The 24,281-nt window shown below is 40.2% G+C and overlaps 1 protein-coding gene across 7 annotated transcripts in view; it reads left to right on the top strand.

Moving 5' to 3' along the window:
• Nucleotides 1–24,281, top strand: part of PDE4DIP (phosphodiesterase 4D interacting protein) — a 205,517-nt gene that overhangs the window by 136,486 nt on the left and 44,750 nt on the right. For all 7 annotated transcript variants that reach the window (XM_066377295.1, XM_066377294.1, XM_066377293.1 and 4 more), the window contains 8 exons: nucleotides 2,886–3,053; nucleotides 3,194–3,275; nucleotides 5,743–5,834; nucleotides 9,675–9,791; nucleotides 10,079–10,216; nucleotides 12,125–12,237; nucleotides 13,339–13,466; nucleotides 23,266–23,354. In XM_066377295.1, the coding sequence (XP_066233392.1) occupies nucleotides 2,886–3,053; nucleotides 3,194–3,275; nucleotides 5,743–5,834; nucleotides 9,675–9,791; nucleotides 10,079–10,216; nucleotides 12,125–12,237; nucleotides 13,339–13,466; nucleotides 23,266–23,354 (927 nt within the window). The remainder of the gene's footprint in view (nucleotides 1–2,885; nucleotides 3,054–3,193; nucleotides 3,276–5,742; nucleotides 5,835–9,674; nucleotides 9,792–10,078; nucleotides 10,217–12,124; nucleotides 12,238–13,338; nucleotides 13,467–23,265; nucleotides 23,355–24,281) is intronic.

The raw sequence follows: 24,281 nt of genomic DNA, 5'->3' as shown, positions 1-24,281 counted from the left end.
TTAGGGTTTGTTCCCCTTCAGCCTATTAACTAGATAACAGTTTTACATCAATCATCAAAGTATAAAATATTTTTAGAACACTTTGCATTTGGAAAGGTGCCTAAACAATGCATGTCTCACCCTGGTCCAGGGGCTCAGTGGATAGAGACAAACTTACATATAGTTCATCTTAATTCTTGTAAGATCTGAGTTAAGAGGAAAAGAAATATTTGCATTTTTTTAAAGCCATGATGAGAATAAATAATCTCATAATAGGGGATAAATTAATCTCAAAATAAGGGTACACAAGTATTTCAAAAGTAAATTTGTAATTTATCCTTGTTTTCATGTACCTTTCTCCTCAAGACACATTTGACTTGTGCCTGGATTTTAGGGACCAGCTGCTCAGACTCTCCCTAGTCAGTTTTCCGAGGGAACTAGAGTCTTAACCATCTGCCGTGTTGTTTGACGACAGGGTTCTCTGACACTTCTTGTGCTTTGGGAGTGGTGATCCTCCACTCGAACTCGCAGGCCCACTGACATCAGTCTGTTTTGTTAGAAGCCTGCTGCCATGTGCTTCAGAGTTGCTTCTAGAGTAGAGCCCAGCACAATCATTTTGAATTATTTAAGTCTTTGGAAACAGGCTAACAAGTCTTTATTTAAGTTTTCTTTTTAACTCTTTTATAATTTGAAAGAATTAGTCTTTTTTTTTTTCAATTATTGTTATTTATTTATTTATTTTTAGATTTTTTTTTTTAATTTATTCATTTTAGAGAGAGGAGACAGAGAGAGAGAGAAGGGAGGGAAGAGCAGAAAGCATCAACTCCCATATGTGCCTTGACCAGGGAAGCCCGGGGTTTCGAACCGGCGACCTCAGTGTTCCAGGTCAACGCCTTTACCCACTGCGCCACCGCAGGTCATGCAGAATTAGTCTTCTTATACCTCAGAAAGAAATATTATACATTGTGGTGGTAAAATAATGGGACCTAGGAGATGACTGAAATTACAAAAGTTTTTCAACTCAAGAAGAGTAATGATTTTATTCTTTTAGCTCTGCTTCTCAGACTTTACATGCATAACAATTTCCTCAATAACTTTTAAAAACAGATTCTCAAACTCACCCCCAGAGTTAGAAATTAGGAGGTATGGGAGGGGGTCAAGAATTTGCATTTTTTTCCCATCATAAAATCTCTTCACAGAGATTTTTAATAAGGCAAATTAATGTATTGATGTCTCTGTGATGGTTATCATCAGAGTCCAAATCTTACTAAAAATTGAAGGTTATTCTTTTATTTCCCTTAGAAATGATGACAGGAGCTCATGTTCTCATGTAAAACAATAGTACCCTGACCAGGTAGCTCAGTTGGTTGGATTATTGTCCCAATATGCCAAGGTTGTGAGTTCGATCCCTGGCTAGAGCACATACAAGAATCAGCCAATGAGGCCCTGGCTGGTTGGCTCAGTGGTAGAGCGTCGGCCTGGCGTGTGGGAGTCCCGGGTTCGATTCCCGGCCAGGGCACACAGGAGAAGCGCCCATCTGCTTCTCTACCCCTCCCCCTCTCCTTCCTCTCTGTCTCTCTCTTCCCCTCCCGCAGCCGAGGCTCCATTGGAGCAAAGTTGGCCCCGGGTGCTGAGGATGGCTCCGTGGCCTCTGCCTCAGGCGCTAGAATGGCTCTGGATGCAACAGAGTGACGCCCCAGAGGAGCAGAGCATTGCCCCCTGGTGGGCATGCCTGGTGGATCCCGGTCGGGTGCATGCGGGAGTCTGTCTGACTGCCTCCCCATTTCCAACTTAAGAAAAATACAAAAAAAAAAGTACCAATGAGTGCGCAAATAAGTGGAGTAACAAATCAGTTTCTTTCTCTCTCCCTTCCTTCCTCTCTCTAAAAAAAAAAAAAATAATCAAATTAAAAATTATAAAAAAAGAAATGGTGATAATTTTCCCATGGATAGCTTGTGCTATGATATAGATAATGGTTTTAATTCGTCATCTTTTACCCCTCCAGTAATTTTAGTCTTAGTTTATTATTTCCAGATGTTCTGATGAAATGCAGACTTTCTGTGTGGTAATGGTCACAAATCATGTTCTAGATCTCTTCCTTGCAATGCCATCAGCTATTTTAGAAAACAGATTTGTAGTGAATTAGCTGAGTTTGATAGTTTTGAAATTCAGATTCTCCTGCTCATGTAGTGTGATACGAATGTTTCTGTGTAATTGATTCATTCAGTAAATATGTATTGAGCGCCTGCTATGTGCTAAACCCTACTGTGGCCATTTGGGATTCAGCACTGAACAAAACATTATAGTACCTTCCCTTAGGAAACTTGGAAACTTACATCCACTTGGGGGGTGGGGGGAGAGAGAGAGAGAGAGAGAGACAGTAAACAGATATATCAGATAATGGTAAGCGCATAATTTTTAAAAATGTATATAGCATGAGGAAGGGAATTGGGAATAGAAAGGAGATTGCTGTTTTTGATAAACTATGCTGCAAAAGCCAATCTGATAAGGTAGCATTTGGCAAAGACCTAAAGGGAGCAAGCCAAATTAATGTTTTGGTGAAGAACATCTAGGTCAAAAGCACAGTACCCCAGAGTAAAGAAAGACTCTGTTATCCCAACTTAAACCAGAATCGTAACACCTTAGTCTCATAGAGATCTAGCAAAACCAATTTCAGATCATTTTCTCTTTAATAACATTTGTTATATTCAGTTTTTTCCCCAGTATTCTACCCACAGGAGACTCTCCACTCATCAGCTGTTTTTCTCTATAAACTGAAAGCAAGGAAACAATTTTCTAGAGTCGCACTAGCTTCATAAATGGTTGGATTTTAACAAATAACATCAAATACAAATTTTGTTTTCATTTGACTATCTTTTTAATGTTATGTGTGATTTCCTTACTAGGCTGCCTCAGAGAAGATGGTGCAAGCCCTAATGGAAAGGAATTCAGAATTACAGGCCCTGCGCCAATATTTAGGAGGAAAAGACTTCATGGTGTCCCAAAAAGTCTTCTCTAGCCAGCCAGCAGAAGTGACCTCCGTCAGCCCCCATCTTGGAGAGCAGACAGATCAAGTAAGAACTGTAGGCTTGCCTAGATATTCTGAGGCCTAAGTTTGATAATTACCTGAACTGTGTGAGAACATTCCAAGTCCTTGTAATTGTGATCATGGTTCCTGCACCTTCCTAAATCCTCTAACTCTTCTGATTTTAAGGGTGCAATGCATATGCCCTCCAGAGGTGAAAGCACTTCATTGACTACCACAGAGGATACCAGCATACCCAGGTCTTCATTAGGTAAGTATCATATTTCATTTCCTTAAGGAACCTCTGTTTTTCCTTTTTATAATTCTCTGTTAATAGGCTTGGCCAAGACTCTTTCCTGTCCTACCTTAATGGAAAAACTAAATTTGGATTCTCCTGAAAGGATGAAGACATGTCTATTCTAGAAGACTGCCTTTTCCTTAAGTTGAATTGAGGTGATTGCTCTGGGTACACAATTTAGCCCATGGAAATTGCATCCTCCTTTTCAGATAGCTTTGCTGGGATTCAGAAATGCAGGAGGTAGTGTTTCCAAAGCTGCACAGCAAGACTGTGGGCTGATACCTTCTGGGTATCTTTCAAGAAGACTGAGGACACTCACTGTAACTTAACATCATCTACATTATAGTTTTGGGAGGGCCAGGTGTACATTGAGTCACTTTCCAGGCTTACCTCCATCCAAGGGATGGTTGTAGGCTTTGAATTCCCTAAAAACAGTCTGATTTTGTGGATGGTAGCAGCAAAGTTCAAATGGATCCCTGGGATTAGAGTCTCTGACTTTCTCAGAGCAAAAGGTTGGGCTAACTCCATTCCCTACTGAGTCCCAGAAGTAAGGACTCACCATGATTACTGAAGTGGTGATTGTAGTCCTATGATAAGAAAGGTTTACGACTTTTAATGATATTAAGAATGTAAAAATTTAGTGTTTATGTTACAGTGTAGGACAGTGGTTCTCAAAGTGTGCGCCCTAGAAGATTTTCAGGTGTGTCCTATGGTATTCCAGAGAAATATGTGCCTGTTGGGGACCCAAAAACCAACAGGGTTTTTGGAGTTTAGATTTTGGGGGGACAGAGGTGTGGGGAATTGGCTGTAAGCTGACAGTCTGCCCAACCTTCCACCTCACTTGCCTGATTAGTTTGCAAAAGGCTGTTAAGCTGTGGTGCTGGATTGTTTACACTACCCCCCATGTTCCCAGAAAGACTGGAGGCAAGTTTCTTCTATTCTTTGTTTGGTGTAAAGTTAAGATGATATGTTTGGTGGGGGTTTTGGATTGATGATTAAACATAAGGAATTGTCTCTTGAAGCCTTTTGGATTTCTATAAAAAGAAGAATATGTGGCAATATCTAAAAGAACTTTGAACATTTTACTATAATTTTCAACATCCTATTTATGTGAATTAGGATTTTCTACCCTCAATTAAGAGTAAAAAGAGAGGAATTCTTCAATGTATTGATGAATAAATGAGAGTTTGCCTTTCAAATATATGCCCAAACATTGAAGAAATCACTAGGACACCTCAGGCTCATGTTTCTCATAAACACAAGAATGAAAACACTTAACACATTTGCACCGGGACCTGCCGAATTTACTAAATCTTACTAAGAATTTATCTATATATAAAAAGATGACTTTTTTTATTTTTTAACCCCTCTTTTTTATAAATTCTAAAAAGCATAACTCAAAAAATGTAACATAAAAATGTTTTTTAATGTCAGAATAAATTTAATTTTGTTGTATTTATTTCATTTAATTACCATAAATGCACGCTTGGATTTTATATTTTTTTCTTTAATATTTGACTTAATTATTACAACATATTTCTCAGAAATTTGTATATAGTGCACCCACAATTATTTGTAGGATTTTAAATGTGCCCTGACTTAAAAAAGTTTGAGAACCATTGGTGTAGGGCATTATGGAATTCCATAGATAAGTCACGCAAGTAGTCATTTTTTAGTAGGAAAACTTTATACTAGTTAAAAAGTAAAGAATGGTGGATTTGCCTGACCTGTGGTGGCGCAGTGGATAAAGTGTTGATCTGGAAATGCTGAGGTCGCCGGTTCGAAACCCTGGGCTTGCCTGGTCAAGGCACATATGGGAGTTGATGCTTCCAGCTCCTCCCCCCTGTCTCTCTCTCTCTCTCCTCTCTAAAATGAATAATAATAATAAAAAAGAATGGTGGATTTGTTTAATTTACTCTTTATATACCTTTTCTTTAAAAGTGCCTTTCCCCAACTTAATATTTTGCAAATTTCAAACCTACAGAAAGGAGCAAAAGTAGTATATTGAATACCCCTATACACTTTTATTAAAACTCACCAATTAACATTTTGCCACATTTGCATAATTTCTTTGCATGTACACACACATAGATATGTTTTTTCCAAGCTATTTGAAAATTACTTGTAGACATTATGACACTTCATTTCTAAATACTTCATTATGTATTTCCAAAGAACAAGGGTAGTTATCTATATAACCATAATTACCCAAAACTATAATATAATTGTGTGGATAAACTATAGTTTATTTAATCTTCTTCTTATAGGCATGTAGGTTGTTTGTAGTGTTCTGCTTTTATAAATAACGCTGCAAAGAAAACCTGTGCATATATGTTGTTTTTATTGTTGGAGTGTGTCTTCAAAGTAAATCCCTGAGAAATGAGGCAGCAGAGATCACATGTTAATAGTGATTAAAACTAACACTATTTTTCGATTTAAGGAGACTTGGACATAGTTGTGGTGCTGGAAAAAGAACTGAGTAATGCCAAAGAGGAACTTGAGCTCATGGCTAAAAAAGAAAGAGAAAGTCGGGTGAGTTTTCTAGTGAAGCCTAATTTCTAAATTCTGGTTTTTCTTTCAAAGTACTTTATATTTAAAAGAGTATAGTTCTCAGGTATAATATCTGGGTCCAAATACAATGTATGCCTTTTTTTTCTTTGTGGAGAAAAATATCTATTATTTCATATACACCTGACCTCTCCACGGTGCTTTTGTTTTTATAAATTGGGACTGTTAAAACTTTTTAAGTGCCAAAATAACACAGTTTTCTCTGCCCATTGCTAATTGGAATAAAATACTCGTAAAGTACCTTGGAATAAATGACATTCTGCTCTAAACCTTAGAGTTATTACATTAGATCCATGAAATTATGGAAACATGAAACGAGAAATTGAGAATGATCAATAATGTTTGCTGATTACTTGTTATGTGCAATGCGCTGTATTGAGTACTTAAATTAGCACTAATGCTTACAATTGTATGCAATGTAAGTGTTATCAACTCTAGTTTATAGACGAAGAAAGCTGAAACATGGATTTTTTTAAAATATGGAGGTGGGGAATAGTCCTATAATTACGAAATGCCAAAACTAAGATTTAAACTCAGTCTTTTGTGACTTAAAAGGCTTTTAAAGTAGTCAGTTCCTGGAACAAATGGTTTTTCCCATCCTTATGCTCTATTTCTAGTATTAAAGTATTCATCAATTTTCTTAGAAGAGACCTTTCAGCCTTACAGAATTTTTTCTCCTTCTGCCTCCCTATGCAGTTAGTTGTATGTCCAGCTGTGATGCAGAAAAAATATTGGGGTCTCACTAGAGTTCCAGACTAAAATTAAAACACCTTATGTTACCATGGCAACTGTGTTAGCCATCGGTCAATGTCATGGTTTCTAAGTGAAGTGCAGCTGGTTAATCTACATTGCTGCTCATTTTTGTTCCAAGTCTTTGGGTTAGTTAGAGCTATCATATAAAGCCTGTGTTGATTTTTGTGATGAAGTTATCGTATTATACCTCATATTTTATCTTTTTACACCATTTATATCTTTATAAACATACTCACATTATATGACTAAAGTTTTGAGGATATGAAATATTGTGGCATTTTAAAAATACCGGTTTTAAAAATTGCGTAGTTTCCCCACCCCCCTTTTTGACTCTACCTTAGCGGTTATAAGCTTATTCATGTCAGATACTTAGTTTCCATATGCTGTTCCTGTTTTTCTCATATATATTCGGTTCAGAGCAGGGCTGCTTTTTGGTTTGGTTCTGTTTTCAGGATTATAAAATTATGACTAAATGGATATTTTGAGTGAATGCTGTTTAACTACATTACTTACCATCCTAGGTCCTTAATCAGCTTCTAACTTTTCAGTTCAAGGCCTGTATTCATTATCGCTTTCCCTCTAATACTAGGTGTCTTCTAAAAGCCATGTAGGTTTTCTCAAATTTCTAAGCATTCTGTCTGCTATCTCGGAATAATAGCAGTACTGGTAACAGTAGTTCTCACTCACTGAGTGCTTGCTCTGTGCCAGGCACTGTGGGTACATCTCCTCTGTCCTCACACAGCCCTGAAAAGTAGTCATTACCCCATTTACAATCGAGGAAACTGAAGCTCGGTTTAAATGCCTTGTCAGGGGGTTATGCCATGATTTATATAAAACTCACCTGTGTCTGACCACATCCTTTGTCATAATGCAATCGCGTTTCTTCCTCATTTTTTCATTTTTCTTCTGTGGAGCAGATATCTGGATACTTAATGATAGAGATCTCTGAAGAGGGCCTCATGAATAGCACCCCTTTTTTATAACCCAAACCCAAATAAGCTGAGAAATAAAACAGCAATGGCAGGTAGTGTGATACTTTATCAGCTGTATTAGTGATGAAGGTTAGGTTGAGAGCTTACTATAAGAGCCCAGTGGACCTGCTAGCTGGTCCCTAGAATTCAGTGGACTCTCTACCCAGTCACAGGCAGCTCTGGGCTCCGGCAGACCCCCAGTCTGCATGGTAGGGAAGAGCCAGCCCTTGGAGAAGCTGTGGCCAAACAGGCTCTGCAGGCAGCTCCCCCAAGGTCGAGACAGGCAGGACTGTCAAGCACACTGGCTCATTCTTCCCTGTGTGCCATGAAACCGAGTCCTTCTGCCTCCTGGGGCTGAGTGAGGGAAGGGGTGCAGAGGGGTCAGGGGCTACACTACCTGGACCCCTTCGGCGTGCAAAGAAATGTGAGAAGGACCATTTTTCTCTGATGGGCCACGGTAGCCCAGAGCCATCAGATAAGTTTGTGTGGTTATAGGTCATCAGGAGCCCTCACAGTGATACTGTATGCATTGATGGAGTTAGAGGATAGGCAAGTAAAATTTTTATTGCTTATAATTTACATTTTAAATATTTAAAGAAAAAGGCTTTGCTTCTTTTAGGAAGCGTGGTTACACCTTAAACTAGCTGTGTGCTATCCGTCTTTACTTATGACTGATTTTTTTTAATTATCTCAAAATATTTCCTTAAAATGTTTACTTAAATTTACCTTAAAGAGTATGGTGGTGCGGTATCTACAGGGAGGGCGTTCTAGCTTAATGGTTCTGAGTCTGCTTTCTTGAGTTCATGTTCTGCATCTGTCACTCACTGGCTATGTGATTTTTGAACCAGTTCCTAAATGTCTTGTAGCCTCAGTCATCTCATCCAGAAACTGAGGAGTATAAGAGTAGTTACCCTACAGGGTTGTTGAGGATTTCCTCATTCATTCATCAACTATGGGCACCTTCTGGAAGCCAGAGCTAGTACTGGGAATGAAGTTGTGAACAAAGTCGACAAAGTCCCTGACCCAATGTAATTAATTTCTCCTGGAGAGATGTAGACAGTGTACAAATAAACAATATAGTTACAGATTATAATAAGTAATCTGAGGAAAATAACAGAAAGTAACATGGATGGGGACTAATTTAAATTGGCCAAAGACAACTCCTCTGAGTAGATGACATGTGATCTGGGGCCCGAGGACAAGAAGGTGGCAACTCTACAGAAGATATTTCAGGCAGAAGGAAGAGTAGGTGCGAAGCCCTGAGTTAGGAGAAAGTCTGATATTCCTAGCACAGAAAGAGTCCAATGTGCCTAGGAAATCATAAATGAGGATTAAAATGGCAGGTATTGAAGTTGGAGAAGTAGGTAAGAGCCAGGTCACTAGGTTTGTTAAAGGGATTAAATATATCCAAAGCTTTTATAGTGCCTGGGACATAGTAAGCACCTAGTAAATATGAATGCTATTGGTTATCATCATGCTTACTAGTGAACTTTGTTGTAACAGATACTGCCATTTTCTGGTTGATACAAGCCTGAAAGTATAGAGCGTCCAGTGCTGACTTTTGGTAGAATTTCAGAGCTGGGGGCATGATCTTCCATCAGGAGGCATGTAAGGTTTGGTGATTTCTTGTGATTTAGCAGCTATTGATGATAGATGCCTGTATCCATTTGCTCATTAAGGGTTGCAAAATACAGATACTCTATCATTGTTTCTTTCATTAGTTGAAATACGTACTTATTTAAAGAAAAACATCTACTTTTGCATCTGCTAATGATACAGTGGTGACCAACTTTTTAAGTATCATAAAAAATCACTAATTCAAAAAATTTTGTGTGTTATAGTGTTAAATAAATCAGAGGACATCATTAAAATCACTGTTACAGCTTCCCATAGTGTCCTTTGGGCCCCACCATGTGGTTTATCAGTCTGATCCAGAAGAAGGTCGTTCATGTTCTAGTTTCTGCTTGACTTACTGGTTTCTAGGGATGTGATAGAAAAACATTTGCCTCAGTGTTGAAATATCAATGTGATCGATACCGTTTTCTCAGCCCACTGACTTGAAGATTTCTTCTCTGCGCAGATGGAGCTTTCCGCTCTGCAATCCATGATGGCCACACAGGAGGAAGAGCTGCAGGTGCAGGCGGCTGACATGGAGTCCCTGACCAGGAACATACAGATTAAAGAAGACCTCATAAAGGTCTCTCAAAGCTTTTAAAAGACCATTGGAAGTCATTACAGCTCAGTACCTGTAGGGCATCTGCAAACAGTATTTGGGTGTATTGAGTCCTGTGGCCAGTGCTGCTTTCTTTGATACTGCTGTATTCTCATTGACTTATCATAGTTGTTAAGACTTCATAAGGAATATATTATTACCATCATATGGCTTATCAGCAGCCCACTTAAAAGTATAGCAGACTATTTTAGGAGAACTTGCTCCTTGGCTGAATAGTATTTTTATTACTATTGTTGTTTTTTGACTTCTAGGACCTGCAAATGCAACTGGTTGATCCTGAAGATATACCAGCTATGGATCGCCTGACCCAAGAAGTCTTACTTCTTCGAGAGAAAGCTGCTTTGGTAGAATCACAGGGTCAAGAAGCTTCAGGAAACCGAAGACAACAAGTCAGTAATTACAATACAAACCGTACTTTTTACTGTGAAATAAACATTGGAAAGGCTGTCAATCTCAGTTAGTTACGGAGGGGTCCACTGGTGGAACTTCATAGAGAGAATCTGCTCTGAAGTTTCCTGCCTTGGTCAGCGGCACCAAGGACCCTACTTTCTTGTATTTGTCATTCTGAAAGGAGAAGCAGTTCTTTTCGATCACATGCTGTCCCATAACTTTCACTGTGATCCATAAGTCACCTCTCTAGCCGAATCCTTCTTACCTTCCTGCATTTAACCATTTTTTTTAACTTATTCATTATAGAGATGGGGGGGGGGGGAGAGAGAGAGAGAGAGAGAGAGAAAAGGAGGGAGGAGCAGGAAGCATCAACTCCCCATATTTACCTTGACCAGGCAAGCCCAGGGTTTTGAACCGGCAACCTCAGCGTTTCCAGGTTGATGCTTTATCCACTGCACCACCACAGGTCAGGCCATTTAACCACTTTTTAAAAGTGGTTAAATCTTGCCTGACCAGGCAGTGGCAGTGTGGATGGAGTGTCGGCCTGGGACACTGAGGACCTAGGTTTGAAACCCCGAGGTTGCCAGCTTGAGTGTGGGCTCATCCGGCTTAAGCACAGGCTCACCAGCTTGAGCCACGGGGTCAGCAACTTGAGTGTGGGATCATAGACATGACCCCATGGTCGCTGGCTGAAGCCCAAGGTCACTGGCTTGAGCAAGGGGTCACTGGCTCAGCTGGAGCCCCCCAGTCAGGGCACATATGAGAAAGCAATCAATCAACAGCTAAGGTACTGCAACTATGAGTTGATGCTTCTCATCTCTTTCCCTTCCTGTCTGTCCTGTCCTTCTCTCTCTATTTATCTATCTCAAAAAAATAAAAAAATAAAAAAAAAGTGATTAAATGTTAAAATTTTTAAAGTTTTTTAAAAAAACAAAAAGAAAAAGAACTGTGCTTCTGTCCCAGATTCTTTTGTAACTGCCACCCTATGCCTAACCTTTTTTGGACCGAGAGAGAGACACATAGAGAGGGACAGATAGGGACAGATAAACAGGAAGGGAGAGAGATGAGAAGCATCAATTCTTCATTGCAGCTCCTTAGTTGTTCATTATTGCTTTCTCATATGTGCCTTGACCAGGGGGTTACAGCACAGTGAGCGACCCCTTGCTCAAGCCAGCAACCTGGGCTTCACACCAGCATCCTTGGGCTTCAATCCAGGACCTTTAGTCTCAAGCCAGCGACCTCAGGGTCGCTGGGTCCTCTGTATCCCAGGCCGACGCTCTATCCACTGCGCCACCACTTGATCAGGCCCTAACCATTTTTCAATGGTGAAGTTTTCAAAATACCATACTGTGCTCCCTGTCTCCACTATCATCTCTTTTACTACTGATCTCACTCCAATTTGGCTCTTAGCTCTACGTATTCACTTAAACAGGTCTTTGCTGGTTGTACACGATCATAGCTTGCAGTGACAAATGTGATTGATGAGTGTCTCCCCCTTCCCCGACTAGATAGTAAGCTTATCCCTAAATAGAGCCTGGCGCATGAGAAGGGGCTCAATAGATATTTATTGAATGAATAGGGAATACTAGTAGTCCTCTGTTTCTCTTGCCCTTCTCCTTTTTCTTTCCCTCCTTTCTCTCAGCTTCTTCCCAGTCTTGGGGCTCCTCTCTTCCTTCTACTTGCTTCCATGTTTAAATTCTGCCTTATTGTGTGTTAAAGATTTAAAAAGGTAACACATGTGACATTGATTTGAAAACTAAAATACTCTGGAAAGCGTAAGTAATAATAGAGTGATCTTTTTCCAGTCATAGTACATGCTAATGCATTCTCTTGGTCTCTTTCTCTGGATTAACTGGCTTCATGTCTCATGTCTCCATTTGTGTATTTCTTCTCTTCTTCTTCCTCAGTTGCTGCTCATGCTGGAAGGACTGGTGGATGAGCGGAGTCGGCTCAATGAGGCCTTGCAAACAGAGAGACAGCTCTACAACAGCTTGGTGAAGTTCCATGCGCATCCCGACAGGTAAGAGGGACTGCATGCACCTCCCTTTCTGTTATTCTTGTTAAGTGCAGATGCTTATGGCATTGAAAAGGGAAGGGAAGAAAGCAGAGACAGCTACCAGGACTACCCAATTTGCCATATGTTGTGTGAATTGCTCTGAGCCCAAGTGTCTGAATCTTAAGTCAGTCATATAGCTACTGTAGATTTCAAGTGAGAAGGCCTAGCAGGTGTCTGAAATAATGCCTTGCATTTAGTCGGCACTCACTGTATAGCTCTTTTCTTTCTCTGCTCTATGCCCTGTGAAAGGCTGTTATAGGAGTAAGGCTGTAAGGGGCACTGACAGCCACTGGTTATCACCGAGGAAAATTATTTTTTGTGATGGCAAATGTCAACCCAGGATCACCAGTAGCCATCATGTTTGGGTCATTATATGTATTATATTGTTCTGGCTCTCTTTGTGCCCCCTTCCCTTTCCATTTTGTCTTCCCTTCTAGCCCCCTTTTCTCTTTTCTGATTTTTATTCTTTTACTGTTAATTTTTTCTAGTTTATTGTTGGGTTTAAATTTTTTTTTCTTTCTACTTCAAGCAAATGAATGAAGAGGAAAGGTAGAATAGAACCCCTTGATTGTGTTACTTTTTTACAGAACATCTGGATCTTTAGTCTCTGAACTGGGTTCCTTTCAGAGCACTGTCAGGTTTGGTTAACAAACCAGAGAACAAACATCTTCATTAACAGTCCTACTTGGCTCAGTATTGCTTCAGTGTGCGTTAGATTTTCCCTGGGTTTTGGTTTTTCAGAAATTAACACGCTTAGTCAAATAATGAAATTTCTCTTACGTGTGCTGTAGGGGTGTGAGATAAATCTCAGGAACTAGATGTTTATGTGAGGCCGGCCCAGAACCTAGGTATCCTATACAGGAACAAGCTTTAAAGAGAGGAGCAGGCCTTGTTAGTCTCCCAGCACTGCACACAGACGCATGGCACAGACGCCTTCATGTGCCGTGTCCTGGACGACAGTTACTTTAGAAGGTCTCATGGCACTGGTGGCTCTTTGGAAGCACAGGGGGACTCATTATCATTGATGGTTAATCCGTTTTCCTTCCATGTGGCATGTTTAATCAGCTCTGAGAGAGACCGAACTCTGCAGGTGGAACTGGAAGGGGTCCAGGCATTACGCAGTCGGCTCGAAGAAGTCCTTGGAAGAAGCCTGGAGTGCTTAAGCAGGCTGGAGACGCTGGCCGCCAATGGAGGTGGGGAACTGGAGAGTGTGCGAGCTCGTCACAAGCATGCCTTCTGAGCCTGGTGGGTCAGGCTGCACCAGGACGGAAACCTGTCTGTACTAACCAGAGAGCCGTGTCTGACTTGGGCAGAATTCAGTGGTGACTTGCTAATGATAAAACTGGTACGAGTAGCATCAGCTACAAAGTGAAACTCACTTTAATCTACCTGCCTTTCACAGTACATACCCCACCTCAAAGTTGAATGGTAGAGGTTACAAAGTATATTTGCACATTTTAAATCATTCCATTTTAGTTTTTCCACCCGTACTCGTTCTTTCCTCCAGTCCTTTCTTCTGATTCCCTCATCCCTTTTGTGGGCCAATAAAGTTTATTCCTCCCCCACTCTCACAGTCCATTTCATGTTCCCTGCCGTGTCGTGAATGCATGTGTGTGTATTGTTTTTGCCATTCAGTCAACTCCTGTTCTTTAAGGGAGAGCAGTTTTGAAATCAAAAGTTTCAAGATGAGAGTGATGGAAAGTCTAAGAATGACTTTGCAAAGACGATTTAATTCTTATCAGATAATAACTGAAAGCAAGTCTTGCTGAGTAGACGATGTTATTGGGAAGGCCAAGTCCAAGAGCAGAGGCAAAAACTATTTAAGTATTTACAGTAAACCTTTACTGCTAATATTGTGTCAGAGTCGATTATTGAAGGACAGTGGAATTAGATTAGGAGCAGGTTAAATTCTATTAATTTATTGTTCTCTAAATGAAGGGTATGTTATTTAGTCAGAACCTGACTAAGAAAATGCCCAGGTCTTACAGAGTCAGAATCCTTCATGTAAAAAGATAATTTCAAATGAACGTCCCCCTTTAAGCCCTTTCAGTAGTGAGTTTTTTTCATGCTTGCTGGATGGTCAGGAGGCACGAGGATGTACAAGAATGTTCGTACTACTCAAAGGGTTAAATTTAGCATTTCCCTAAATAAGTCATTATAGCCTGAAGACTATTGCTTGTGTATTTCCAGTTGGTAGTGGCCCCGGATGGAATCCTGTATTTTTTACTTTTAGTGCTTCTGCTTTCCCCATATTAAAATAAGTAATATGCTTCAGGCTTTGAGGTGTTTGAATAGTTTAGAAAGAAATGTCACAGATCTGAGTTCTTAGGTTCTGGTCATTGTCTCAGTGCTTTCTTTGGGCAGTGTGACAGGTATGAGGAAAGGGGCACTGGAGATTGTGTTTGTGGGGTTGTCAGTGTCGAGAGTATAAAAAGTAACCAGGATAATTTTAGAGCTTTGTGAGTTCAACACTATGAAATTTCTTATTCTGTCAGATAGAAGTTTCTTAGATTAGAACTGAGATATTCTAGAACTTTAAACAATAAACAGTGGCTCTGCCACCAGGAACAAAGGGCCTATGAGATTTTAGTATTTAAACATGAAATTTAGGTGAACAGCACCTTGAGTGAGACTGCATACTCTGTAAATCATCAGGCGGAGCACAATGTTTTCTGTTTGCCCTCCATATTTTTTTTTCACATTCATGTATTGACCTGGCTTGCCTGACATTCTAAATTCCATCCAAGAGAAGCACTCTTGTATTGTCTTATTAAGTATTTTGCAAAGATTGATAGCCAAAGGCCTTTCTCTTAATGGGAATGTGTGCCAGGTTCAATGGCTTTTGGAGAAAAAGGAGTCATTTAAGGAAGGAGGTAGGTAGCATAAGCAAAACCATCTACTTTTCTTAGTCTTCTAACCTAAAGAGAGCCTGTCCTGCAGAGATTTCTGTGACTTTCTAGAAGTAAGGATGGGGGTAATTAAAATTTAAAACAGTAAACCAACCAAAACATTTAGGAAGTGGCTTTCCTTAATTTTATTAATAGACCAGAGAAGCTTTCTAGGTCTCCTAAGAATCATCCTTGGGTGATTCTTGGGTTCTAATGATTTACAGTGATTACAGAAACTCATGTTAATTACCACTGCTGCTGCTGTCAACCTCCAATTAGAGGAGGTATCTGAACTGTTGTTTAAGTATTAGAAATATTAGAAAGAAGAAGGGAGGGAGGGAGGGAGGGAGGGAAGAAGGAAGGGAGAGAGGGAGGGAGGGAGGGAGGGAGGGAGGAGCGTAGTGGTCTGGGACACAGAGGACCCAGATTCAAAACCCTAAGGTCACTGGTCACTGACTTGAGTGTGGGTGGAATCATAGATATGACCCCATGGTTGCTGGCTTGAGTAAGGGGTTACTTGCTCTGCTGTAGCCCCCTGGTCAAGGCACATATGAGAAAGCAATCAATGAACAACTTAAGGTGCCGCAATGAAGAATTGATGCTTCTCATCTCTCTCCCTGTCTGTCCCTATCTGTCCCTCTCTCTCTCTGTCTCTGTCTCTCTCACTTAAAAAAAAAAAAAGAGAAATAAGGTAGTTGGATGAATAATGAGAAATCTAACTTCTATTGAAGTTATCAAAATAGATTAGCAAAAAAATATAAGTGAATTTCTGGTTGGTCCTGATTTGGATTCTGAAAAGACAAGCTTGTTACTTGCCTTTGATACTAGTCTTTGGAAAACATTTTAGAAAATTAAGTGCTTTAGCTGCAAAGGATAAATGAAGAGTTTGATCTTGATACCATAGGTGTGACTAAAATCCACTACTAACTTTCTGGTCATGACAGCTGGAATGAGGCTCGCAAACACTTGCTGGACTAACTTTTGTGTGATCGCTTGACATCTTGTTAGGCAACACAATTCTGATGAAGTTTGTTCTGTAACCCATGTATAAGTGATGCTGTGATTGACCACAAATATAATCATATTCAGTATTCCATTCTGTCTTTGGAAGCACCCTTTTTCTTACTGGATTATTCTGTGTGAGGCATTTTTCAACATTACCATAATTTTAGATAAAATATTGTATGTTTTGCTTATAGAACTTTGTGACTGATTTAAAAAATCTCAGAAGAAAATAAATGAATTAAATTCTCCTTCAGGTCATGCTAAATCGGAAGTGTGGAACTTAAATTGAGAAAAGTCCATATTGATAGATTTGGTTTTTCTCATGTTTCCTTTTTGAATAATGGCAAATGTGCAAAGTAATGGTTGTGAGAGGTCAGAATAGATTCAGTCTCTAGTTCTTAGAAATAAGAGTTGAAAAGAGCCTCCAAGAGGGTTTTTTAATGAGTGAAGTGGAAGACAGAATTTCCCCTAAACTCTTCTCTATTGCAGGTTTAAATTATGTTATTGAAATATGATGATTGTTGTGCCTAGTATTGATCAACATTTTCCTGGTGTTCTCTTTTTTTAGCTATTTAGCCAAGTTGTAGCTGTTGAAAGGACATGATTGGGCTATTCTAATTCTATATTGCCAGTTTTAGTTTGATAGGGTGTACTCTTATCCTTACCCCCCCACCACCACCACCACTGCTCTTCATTCAGTTGTGGATGGCAGCAATATTTTTGGTACCTCTACTTCCTTATTTATGACTTTAAAAGGTTTGTCACTGCTGTTATATATAGTGAGAGCTCTATTAAAGATCAAGCAAACCTTGCCCTGTAGAGGATATTAGATTCTAGCTGCAGGACATTTTTTAAGAAGATTCTTTATGTTCCTAATTCCATATTTAGTCTTGAGAAGTTTGGCTTTTAGCTTTAGAATGGTTCAAGAAATTGATTTCAGTTTTCTGTCTTCCAGATGGATGTAGAATACTGTGATTAGGGAAGAGGAGGGAGCAGATCGGATTATACCAAAAATTGTCTTTGAGGAATAAAGGTTGATTGACCTACTTAAAGTCACTTCTCTTTGGACTGGAAGCCTTGGAGGGAATAGTACTTGAATACGTTGGTTTTCCTTGAGCTAGTATTGGAAAACTCTAGTTCCTGTCATTAGGATAAAGTCATTTTCTGGTTTCCTGGTCCTTTTAAATGAAAAAGTCACAAAATCTTCACATTTGATGTCCCTAAAAAATTCAAGTTGCCTCATCAACTAGGACCTCACTAGTAATGATACAGGTCTGCAGCCAGTGCCCTGCAGGGAAAGGTGAGCTTGGGAAGAAGTATCAGCAATCCACAGACAGTCCATTTTTCATCTTGTCTGACAAAAGTTGTAGTAAGGGGAGACTACATGAAATTAGCTTTCTTTTTCAGATACTAACATCCTTGAGATGAAGCCTTAGAGCATTTTCTCTCATTTCTCTTTGGGTTCAGGCTCAGAGCTTTTCCTCTTCTTTGGTGATCTAGACCCATTGATGCTGTAGGAGGAATAGCTGGTAATATGGAGCTCGTGAGACAACCAGTAATAAAAAGCAAGGAATGAGTCAACAGGATAGGTACATCAGAGTGATTTCTGTGGGTAATAATTTCTGGTTCTTAACGCATTTTGGAATATGATTTAAGCCACCCTCTCACTCGACATTTGGAGCAATAACTTTGTTAAGCTATTTTTATTATGATTACAAGACAAGCATGTTGCTGTTTAGTACTTTGAGTGTTGATAGAAGGTAAGTCCTCAACTTCTTCCTATATAATCACAGGAGCCAGGATGAGTTTCCCAAGTGAAAAATTAGCATTGTAATTAGCTCCCAACAAAGGCTGGGAAGTAGAAGGAAACAAAACTGTAGAGCTGAACAATACTAATTTTACCAGATTTCAAACAAGAATAATTAAACTTAGTGATGTACTAATTCTTTTTTCATTACTTTCCCTTTTGGTTGTTTAAAGTCAAATTGCAGAAATAAACATCTTTATCATACTGTTTTCCTCTTGCTGAAGCTGGAAGGAAAAAAATAGAAAGTTCAGCAACACCAGAAACTGTTTGATCTAAAATAATCTGATGAGTCAGGTGTTAAGCACATGAATCAAATCAGCCTCCTTGTTCCCTTTAAGGGACTCATAAATGTCTAGCAGATGCATATAGGTTTGCTTTTAGTCTGTAACCTGAGTACGCTGTGCTGCTTTTTGCAGTTAGCAAGGTCATTGCTCTAAAACACCAACCTCTCTCAAGCTGCATGTGTATGTACAAGTATGTTTTATAAGTCATGAATTTGTTTCCATGAAGTAGTAGAAGTTTGATAATAAAAACAGCTTTACTTTTACCACTTAAAAGTTTGCTCTTAGGCTGTTAAGAAAAATTAAAATGATTCATACAATTTAAATGAAGGAGGAAGTGACTTGTTAAACGATCCAGTGTCTTATTCGTTACTGCATTAGATTATTTTCAGGACTATTTCCCCATCACAATAAGCTGTGTATTTTCCTCTGGAAGTTCATTTCTTCTTGGCACTGTGCTGTGCTAAACTGTTAACATTTGTGCTGAGTATATAAGTGTTAGAATTTCAGCTACTTTAGTTGAGACACACAAAAAATTGTTACTGATCAATCAATAAAAGTATCCAGGACTAAACAGTAACTATCGGTTTCATCATTAAAAAATTAATGCGAAAAAAATAATAAAAGGAGAGAAAGCTCCTAACTTTTTTCCCCCTTATAGGAGAATCAGTCTGTTAATCATTGTACTAAAATTCCAAGTCAAAGTAAGACTCTGGAATGAGTGAGTGCCTTTGTATTCATTTAAAGGAAGGAAGAGGAAGAAACCTGCATTTTTCTGCTTGCGAAGAAGTGAGACTAAAGAAAGAGCCTTATATTTTCTGCAGAAAATTACCTAAAACCCTTTCCTTGCTCTTCTTGTAAAGTAGAAAGCCAGGTGGGGATGGGAGGAGCCAGTTGTTATGGTGGGTGGTGCTATCCCCTTAAATGTTCCTGGAAAGGCCTTGTCCTGAGTCCCTTGAGGGGATAAAGACCATGAGCAGGAAGCATTCCTTCACATAGAATTTCAATCACTGAAAACAGTTGCTTTCTGAGTAAAGCTGGAAGGCTACTTAAGAGATGTTGCAATTTAAAGACAAAGCTGCACTGTGAAGGGGCTTGTCCACAGACAACAGTTTTCTGGCTACTTCTCTAAAATCAAAATCTGTCTAGTTAAAGAATTTTATTTCTTGCCAGAAGTTTGTGAAGACTATATTAAATCTTAACATTTTCTATGGTCCAGAAGGGAGTTGATGCAGGTGAAATTGCAGAGTTTGATTGGAGAACGTGTTTCTTTGATTCACTCATATTGCATCAGAATATCTGAGCCAGCAATAGCTGGTCCATGATGTGGACATTGGAGAGTTCTCGTAAGGAGCCCATGGCAGACTGCCTAGAAGTGCAAGTGGGATGGGCACCGAGGACCTGGCAGGTGAGCCAGGCACCTGGGGGAGGAACAGCTGGGAACTTGGCACAGTGAACTTGTTCATGCTGTAAAGTTTTTAGCTCTTTGAATCTTCTTTCAAAATAGATGCGACTCCTAATATAGTCTGAGTAACTATATGGGAGAATATTATTCCTTTCCTCTTGGTCACATATCAATGTCTTAAAGGGGAAACAGTAATGATGTAGATAGCGTGGGGAAAATTGTCTTGTCACAACCCAGTTTGGGCTCCTTCCTGAAGAATTGAAGTAACACCTCATGGCTTTCCCTCTAACGCTTATTCATGCCTGATAGAGTTTTAAGGCAGTTATAATTTAATGATGATGAGCCCTGTGTGTGAAGCACCTATTATTCAAAAGAGTTCATCCTACTTACTTTCAACTATGTTTTTTCAATGATCCTGTGAAACGGGAGAGCAAAGTATTACTTCCAGCCTCCTACTGGGGAGAAACACTCAGGAGTGAAGTGCAGATAGACTCAATCAAGGTCATCCAGTTAATAACACTGGGTACAAAGTTTCCCTCTGCTGGTCATTTTTAGGTCCCACAACCTGCTTTTTCAACCCTCAACTCTTCCGCCTTGTCAGTTTACCAACAATACTAATAGAACAATAATATTATTTAAGGGCAATATTTATTGTCACATGCTTTATGCCAAGCACTGTTCTGAGCACTTCAAAAGCAGCAAACCCTTGGCCTGACCTGTGGTGGTGCAGGGGATAAAGCATCAACCTGGAACACTGAGGTTGCCGGTTCGAAACCCTGCACTTGTCTGGTCAAGGCACATATAGGAGTTGATGCTTCCTGCTCCTCCCCCCTTTCTCTCTCTCTCTCTCTCTCTCTCTCTCTCTCACTCCTCTCTAAAGTGAATAAATAAATAAAAAATTTTTAAAAAAAGCAGCAAACCCTTTAAAGTTCACAACTGTAAGGGGTGGATATTACTATTCACCCTAATTAACAACTGAGGGAATTGAGTTACGAAAAGATTGTGACTTGCCTTGAGTCACGTAACTGATGACAGAAGCAGAAATCTAACCTAGACATTCTGGCTCCAGAACCCATGTTCTTAATTACAGCCATCCTCAACTTACAAAGCTTCACAAACGTGTGAATTTTTGCCCTAATGAATATATTTGCATAGTGTTTCCATTTTCACCCAAGGATTTTACAGTATTTTGGAGGTTTGTTTTATTTCTGTGTACTTTATAATCAGATAGCTGGTAGAACAGAACTTTCTAAATCTGAAAAAGGAAGGTCTGGTGCCCCCTATTCTGTGTGGTTCAGAACCCGGAGACCGGCAAGAACCACAACTTGAGAACTACCATCGAATCCTCAAATAAAAGTTTTTAATGAAATTTCTATAACATAAAACTGAACCCTGGGGATAAAACCTGGAGAAGCAAATTAAATTTGAATGAACAGGTTCTTAGCTTTCAGAGATGCTAAAGGTGACCATTTTATTTCACATTTATGAAAAATAAGTAGGAGGTTCATTAATACAAAATATAACACCTTTAAATTAGAAATTTAAAGTATTCCAAGTCAGATTTGAAGATAGTGTTTTGTAGCCTTGTAAAAGCTTAGAAAGGGGTATTTCGCACACATAAAAAAAGGTTTTTATTATTGTCATTTATTTTAAAAATGAGAGCAGGAGGGATATCTAATGTAAAACATATAAGACCTTGTGTGTGATAATACTCATTCTAATATTTTCTGTAAATTAAAAAAAAAATTTATTCCACTGTACTCAAACACAAAAAAGCTTTTCGCATTCTAATTCAAGATGGTAAAAGGCTGAGCAGCCCTGAAGCTGTTCCAAAGGAAGTATAGCAGACTATAAACTAACTAAAAAAGTAACTAAGTAAAGTAAAACCCATGTGCAGGGGAGTGTTGGGTAAAATGGGCATTCTTGCCTGGTCTCCATTTAACTCTTGATGACTCGTCAAAACCATGGTACCCTGACCCTGAGAGAATTAGAGACAGCATTGCCTAGAAACACAGGTGTGGCACGAGAAAGGTGGCGGAGGTGAGTGGAGTGCAGAAAGTTAGACAAAAGCCCTCAGGACCAGAGACAAATCAGCCATTCTATCCCCCACTAACCCTGCTCCTGGAACCCAGTGCAGGAATCACCTTGGGATGTGGGCCCAGCATGGTTACACAACTCACCTCACCAAGAATGGTGTGGGATGAGGATCCTGATCTCAGCTGTGCGCTCTTCAGCGCAGCATCATTCCTCAACCAGTGGTTTCAACCTTTTTCATCTCATGGCACACATCAGCTAATTATTAAAATTCTGCAGCACGCACACAGACACACATACATACACAAAATGCATTTTTTGACAATCTAACCAAAAACAAGTATAATTTTGATTGATTCACACCAGACAGCTATTGTGTTGGCTGTTGGCATTTTTTTATTTGACAGTCTAAGGGAAAAGAGGTCAGTGTCCCTGACTAAATGACTGAATGTTTTAAAAATTCGTGCAGCACACCAGTTGAAAAGGCAGTGCCTTTGGGGGGTGTGGCAGGAAAAATTATGATTCTGATCTGTACTGTTGTACAGAAAAAAAAATTGGAAGTAAGCATAGTAGACAGATGTGGAGAGGAAGATATGTCCTAGTTTGTATTGTCCAATGTGGTAGCCACTAGTCACATGTGGCTGTTTGAATTTTAATTTAAATTAAATAAAAATTTTAGTTCCTCAGGTACACTAGCCATATTCCAAGTGCTCAGTAGCCATGTGTGACTACTGCCTACAGTATTGGGGAGCAGACACAGAATTGCAGAAAGTCCATTAGTTAGCACAGTTCTCGACTTTGCCCAGCCCACCAGGGGCAGTTTCTTGTCCCCTAATGCAGGGTATAGATGTTTGTACGCTAGAGTGACTGTATCCATCTTTGGGGGATAAAGGAATGGATTAAATCCCATTTGGAAAAAGCAGTACAAGAACCCTTCAGGCCATGGGTGTTGGCACTGAACAAGAGTCAGAGAGCTGGGGGCGGGGGGGAGGAGGTTAAGGAAGGAATTAAGAAACTCCTGTGCTTTGACTCTTAACTAGACCTGAGCTTCTGTAGGACACAGGACCCCTAGAGGAGAGATTGTCACCCATGCACAACTGGCCCTAACAATGGAAAAGTATGAGAGGAGCAGGGCTGCCCTAATCCCCCCAAAATCAGGAACCCCCTCAGCACTCAGTGGTAGAAAAAGGTTAGTCATGCTGGGCCCACATTCTAGAAGAGAAGGTTGTTGCACAGTCAGTTGGTGGCAGGAGGGGGAATAATTCAGGCTTTCTGGAAATAGGTGAGGGGTAACCACTGGCAGTTGGCTCCTTAGGTACAGGTCTGTGCAATCCAAGTCAGCTTATATTTTGAAGCTTAAACTTGAAGGTTAGAAAATATTTCATACAGCAAGAAGGCTCTTCTACAGATTTGGCACACTGGTTCTGCCTTCCCTGTCGGCTCTGCTGGCTAGGGGGCCATGCATATGGGGAAGGGAAGGAATTAGAGGCGGATGGCAAGGGTGTAATTTTAGCTGCTGACTGGAAGCCATCTGTGAAGGGAGTCACCTTTCTGTTTTGAACTTATTTCCAGGTGCAGCTGCAGGGGATGACACTGAAGATGCCAGCACCGAGTTCACCGACAGCATCGAGGAGGAGGCTGCACACAACAGCCACCCGCAAGTAAGTCTGAGGCAGGTTCTGGGTCCCAGGGTGGGAGGCTCATAGCCCTTTGGGGTCTAGCGGTCTCCTGTAGCCCTTGCAGACCTAGAGTGAGAAGCTATCTTTTTTATATAAACCACTTCCCGGTCTTCCTGCCCTTCCTGAGCTTCCCAGCAACCTTGCCAGCCTCTATCCTTATTCCATTTTTCTCTCCAATCCCCCCTTTAGTTTTTACTCCTTCTCTTGCTCCTGCTTTCTACCCCTCATGCACCTGTGCCCCTATGTCTTTATATAGCTGTAGCTCCAGAATTTTTATTTACAGCGAGACACAGACACTTCCCCTCTTGGGCTTTTGTAACTGAAATACACCATAGGGACAGTCGTTGAAGGGCTATTTGGGGAGGTGGCGGGACCTAGGACCTGCCCCAGAGGAATGTTCTCTGAGAAACTCTGAAGAGGCTAGGAATCATTCCCAGTGAAATCATATACAAAAGAGAACTTTGTTGGGCAACCTGACAAACCACCCAAGTCATGACACATCAGTGATCAGGAGAAGACACTTCAAGAGTCAGCCCCTGTCAAACCTCAGAACTTGGAACCCAAGGCTGAAACACTGTTCTCACCAGCCCTCAATGAAGGTATAACCAGCATGTTCTCAAGAATTGGATGGCCTGGACCTCAGAGATGAAGTCAGCATTAGTGATCCCAAAGAACTCACTTGTACTCCTGTGTGTTTCCCCCTTGCCCAGAGACATTTAGTAATCTCATCTAGATGGACGTCTGTCACTCTGAGTTATTAAAAAGAGAGCAGATTATTGGAACCTGCCCTTCTGCAAGGGCTGTTAGGAAAACTGTAGGGAAATGAGGCTTTCTGCACAAGAAAAAGAGGAGACAGCTAATAAACCAACCAGAAGAGCACAAGTGAGCAGTCCCTAAATCTCACAGGAT

The sequence above is a fragment of the Saccopteryx leptura genome, chromosome 3, assembly GCF_036850995.1.
Source record: "Saccopteryx leptura isolate mSacLep1 chromosome 3, mSacLep1_pri_phased_curated, whole genome shotgun sequence".
Lineage (NCBI taxonomy): Eukaryota > Metazoa > Chordata > Mammalia > Chiroptera > Emballonuridae > Saccopteryx > Saccopteryx leptura.
Note: the sequence above shows the minus strand (reverse complement) of the source record. Positions and strands in the feature narration are given on the sequence as shown.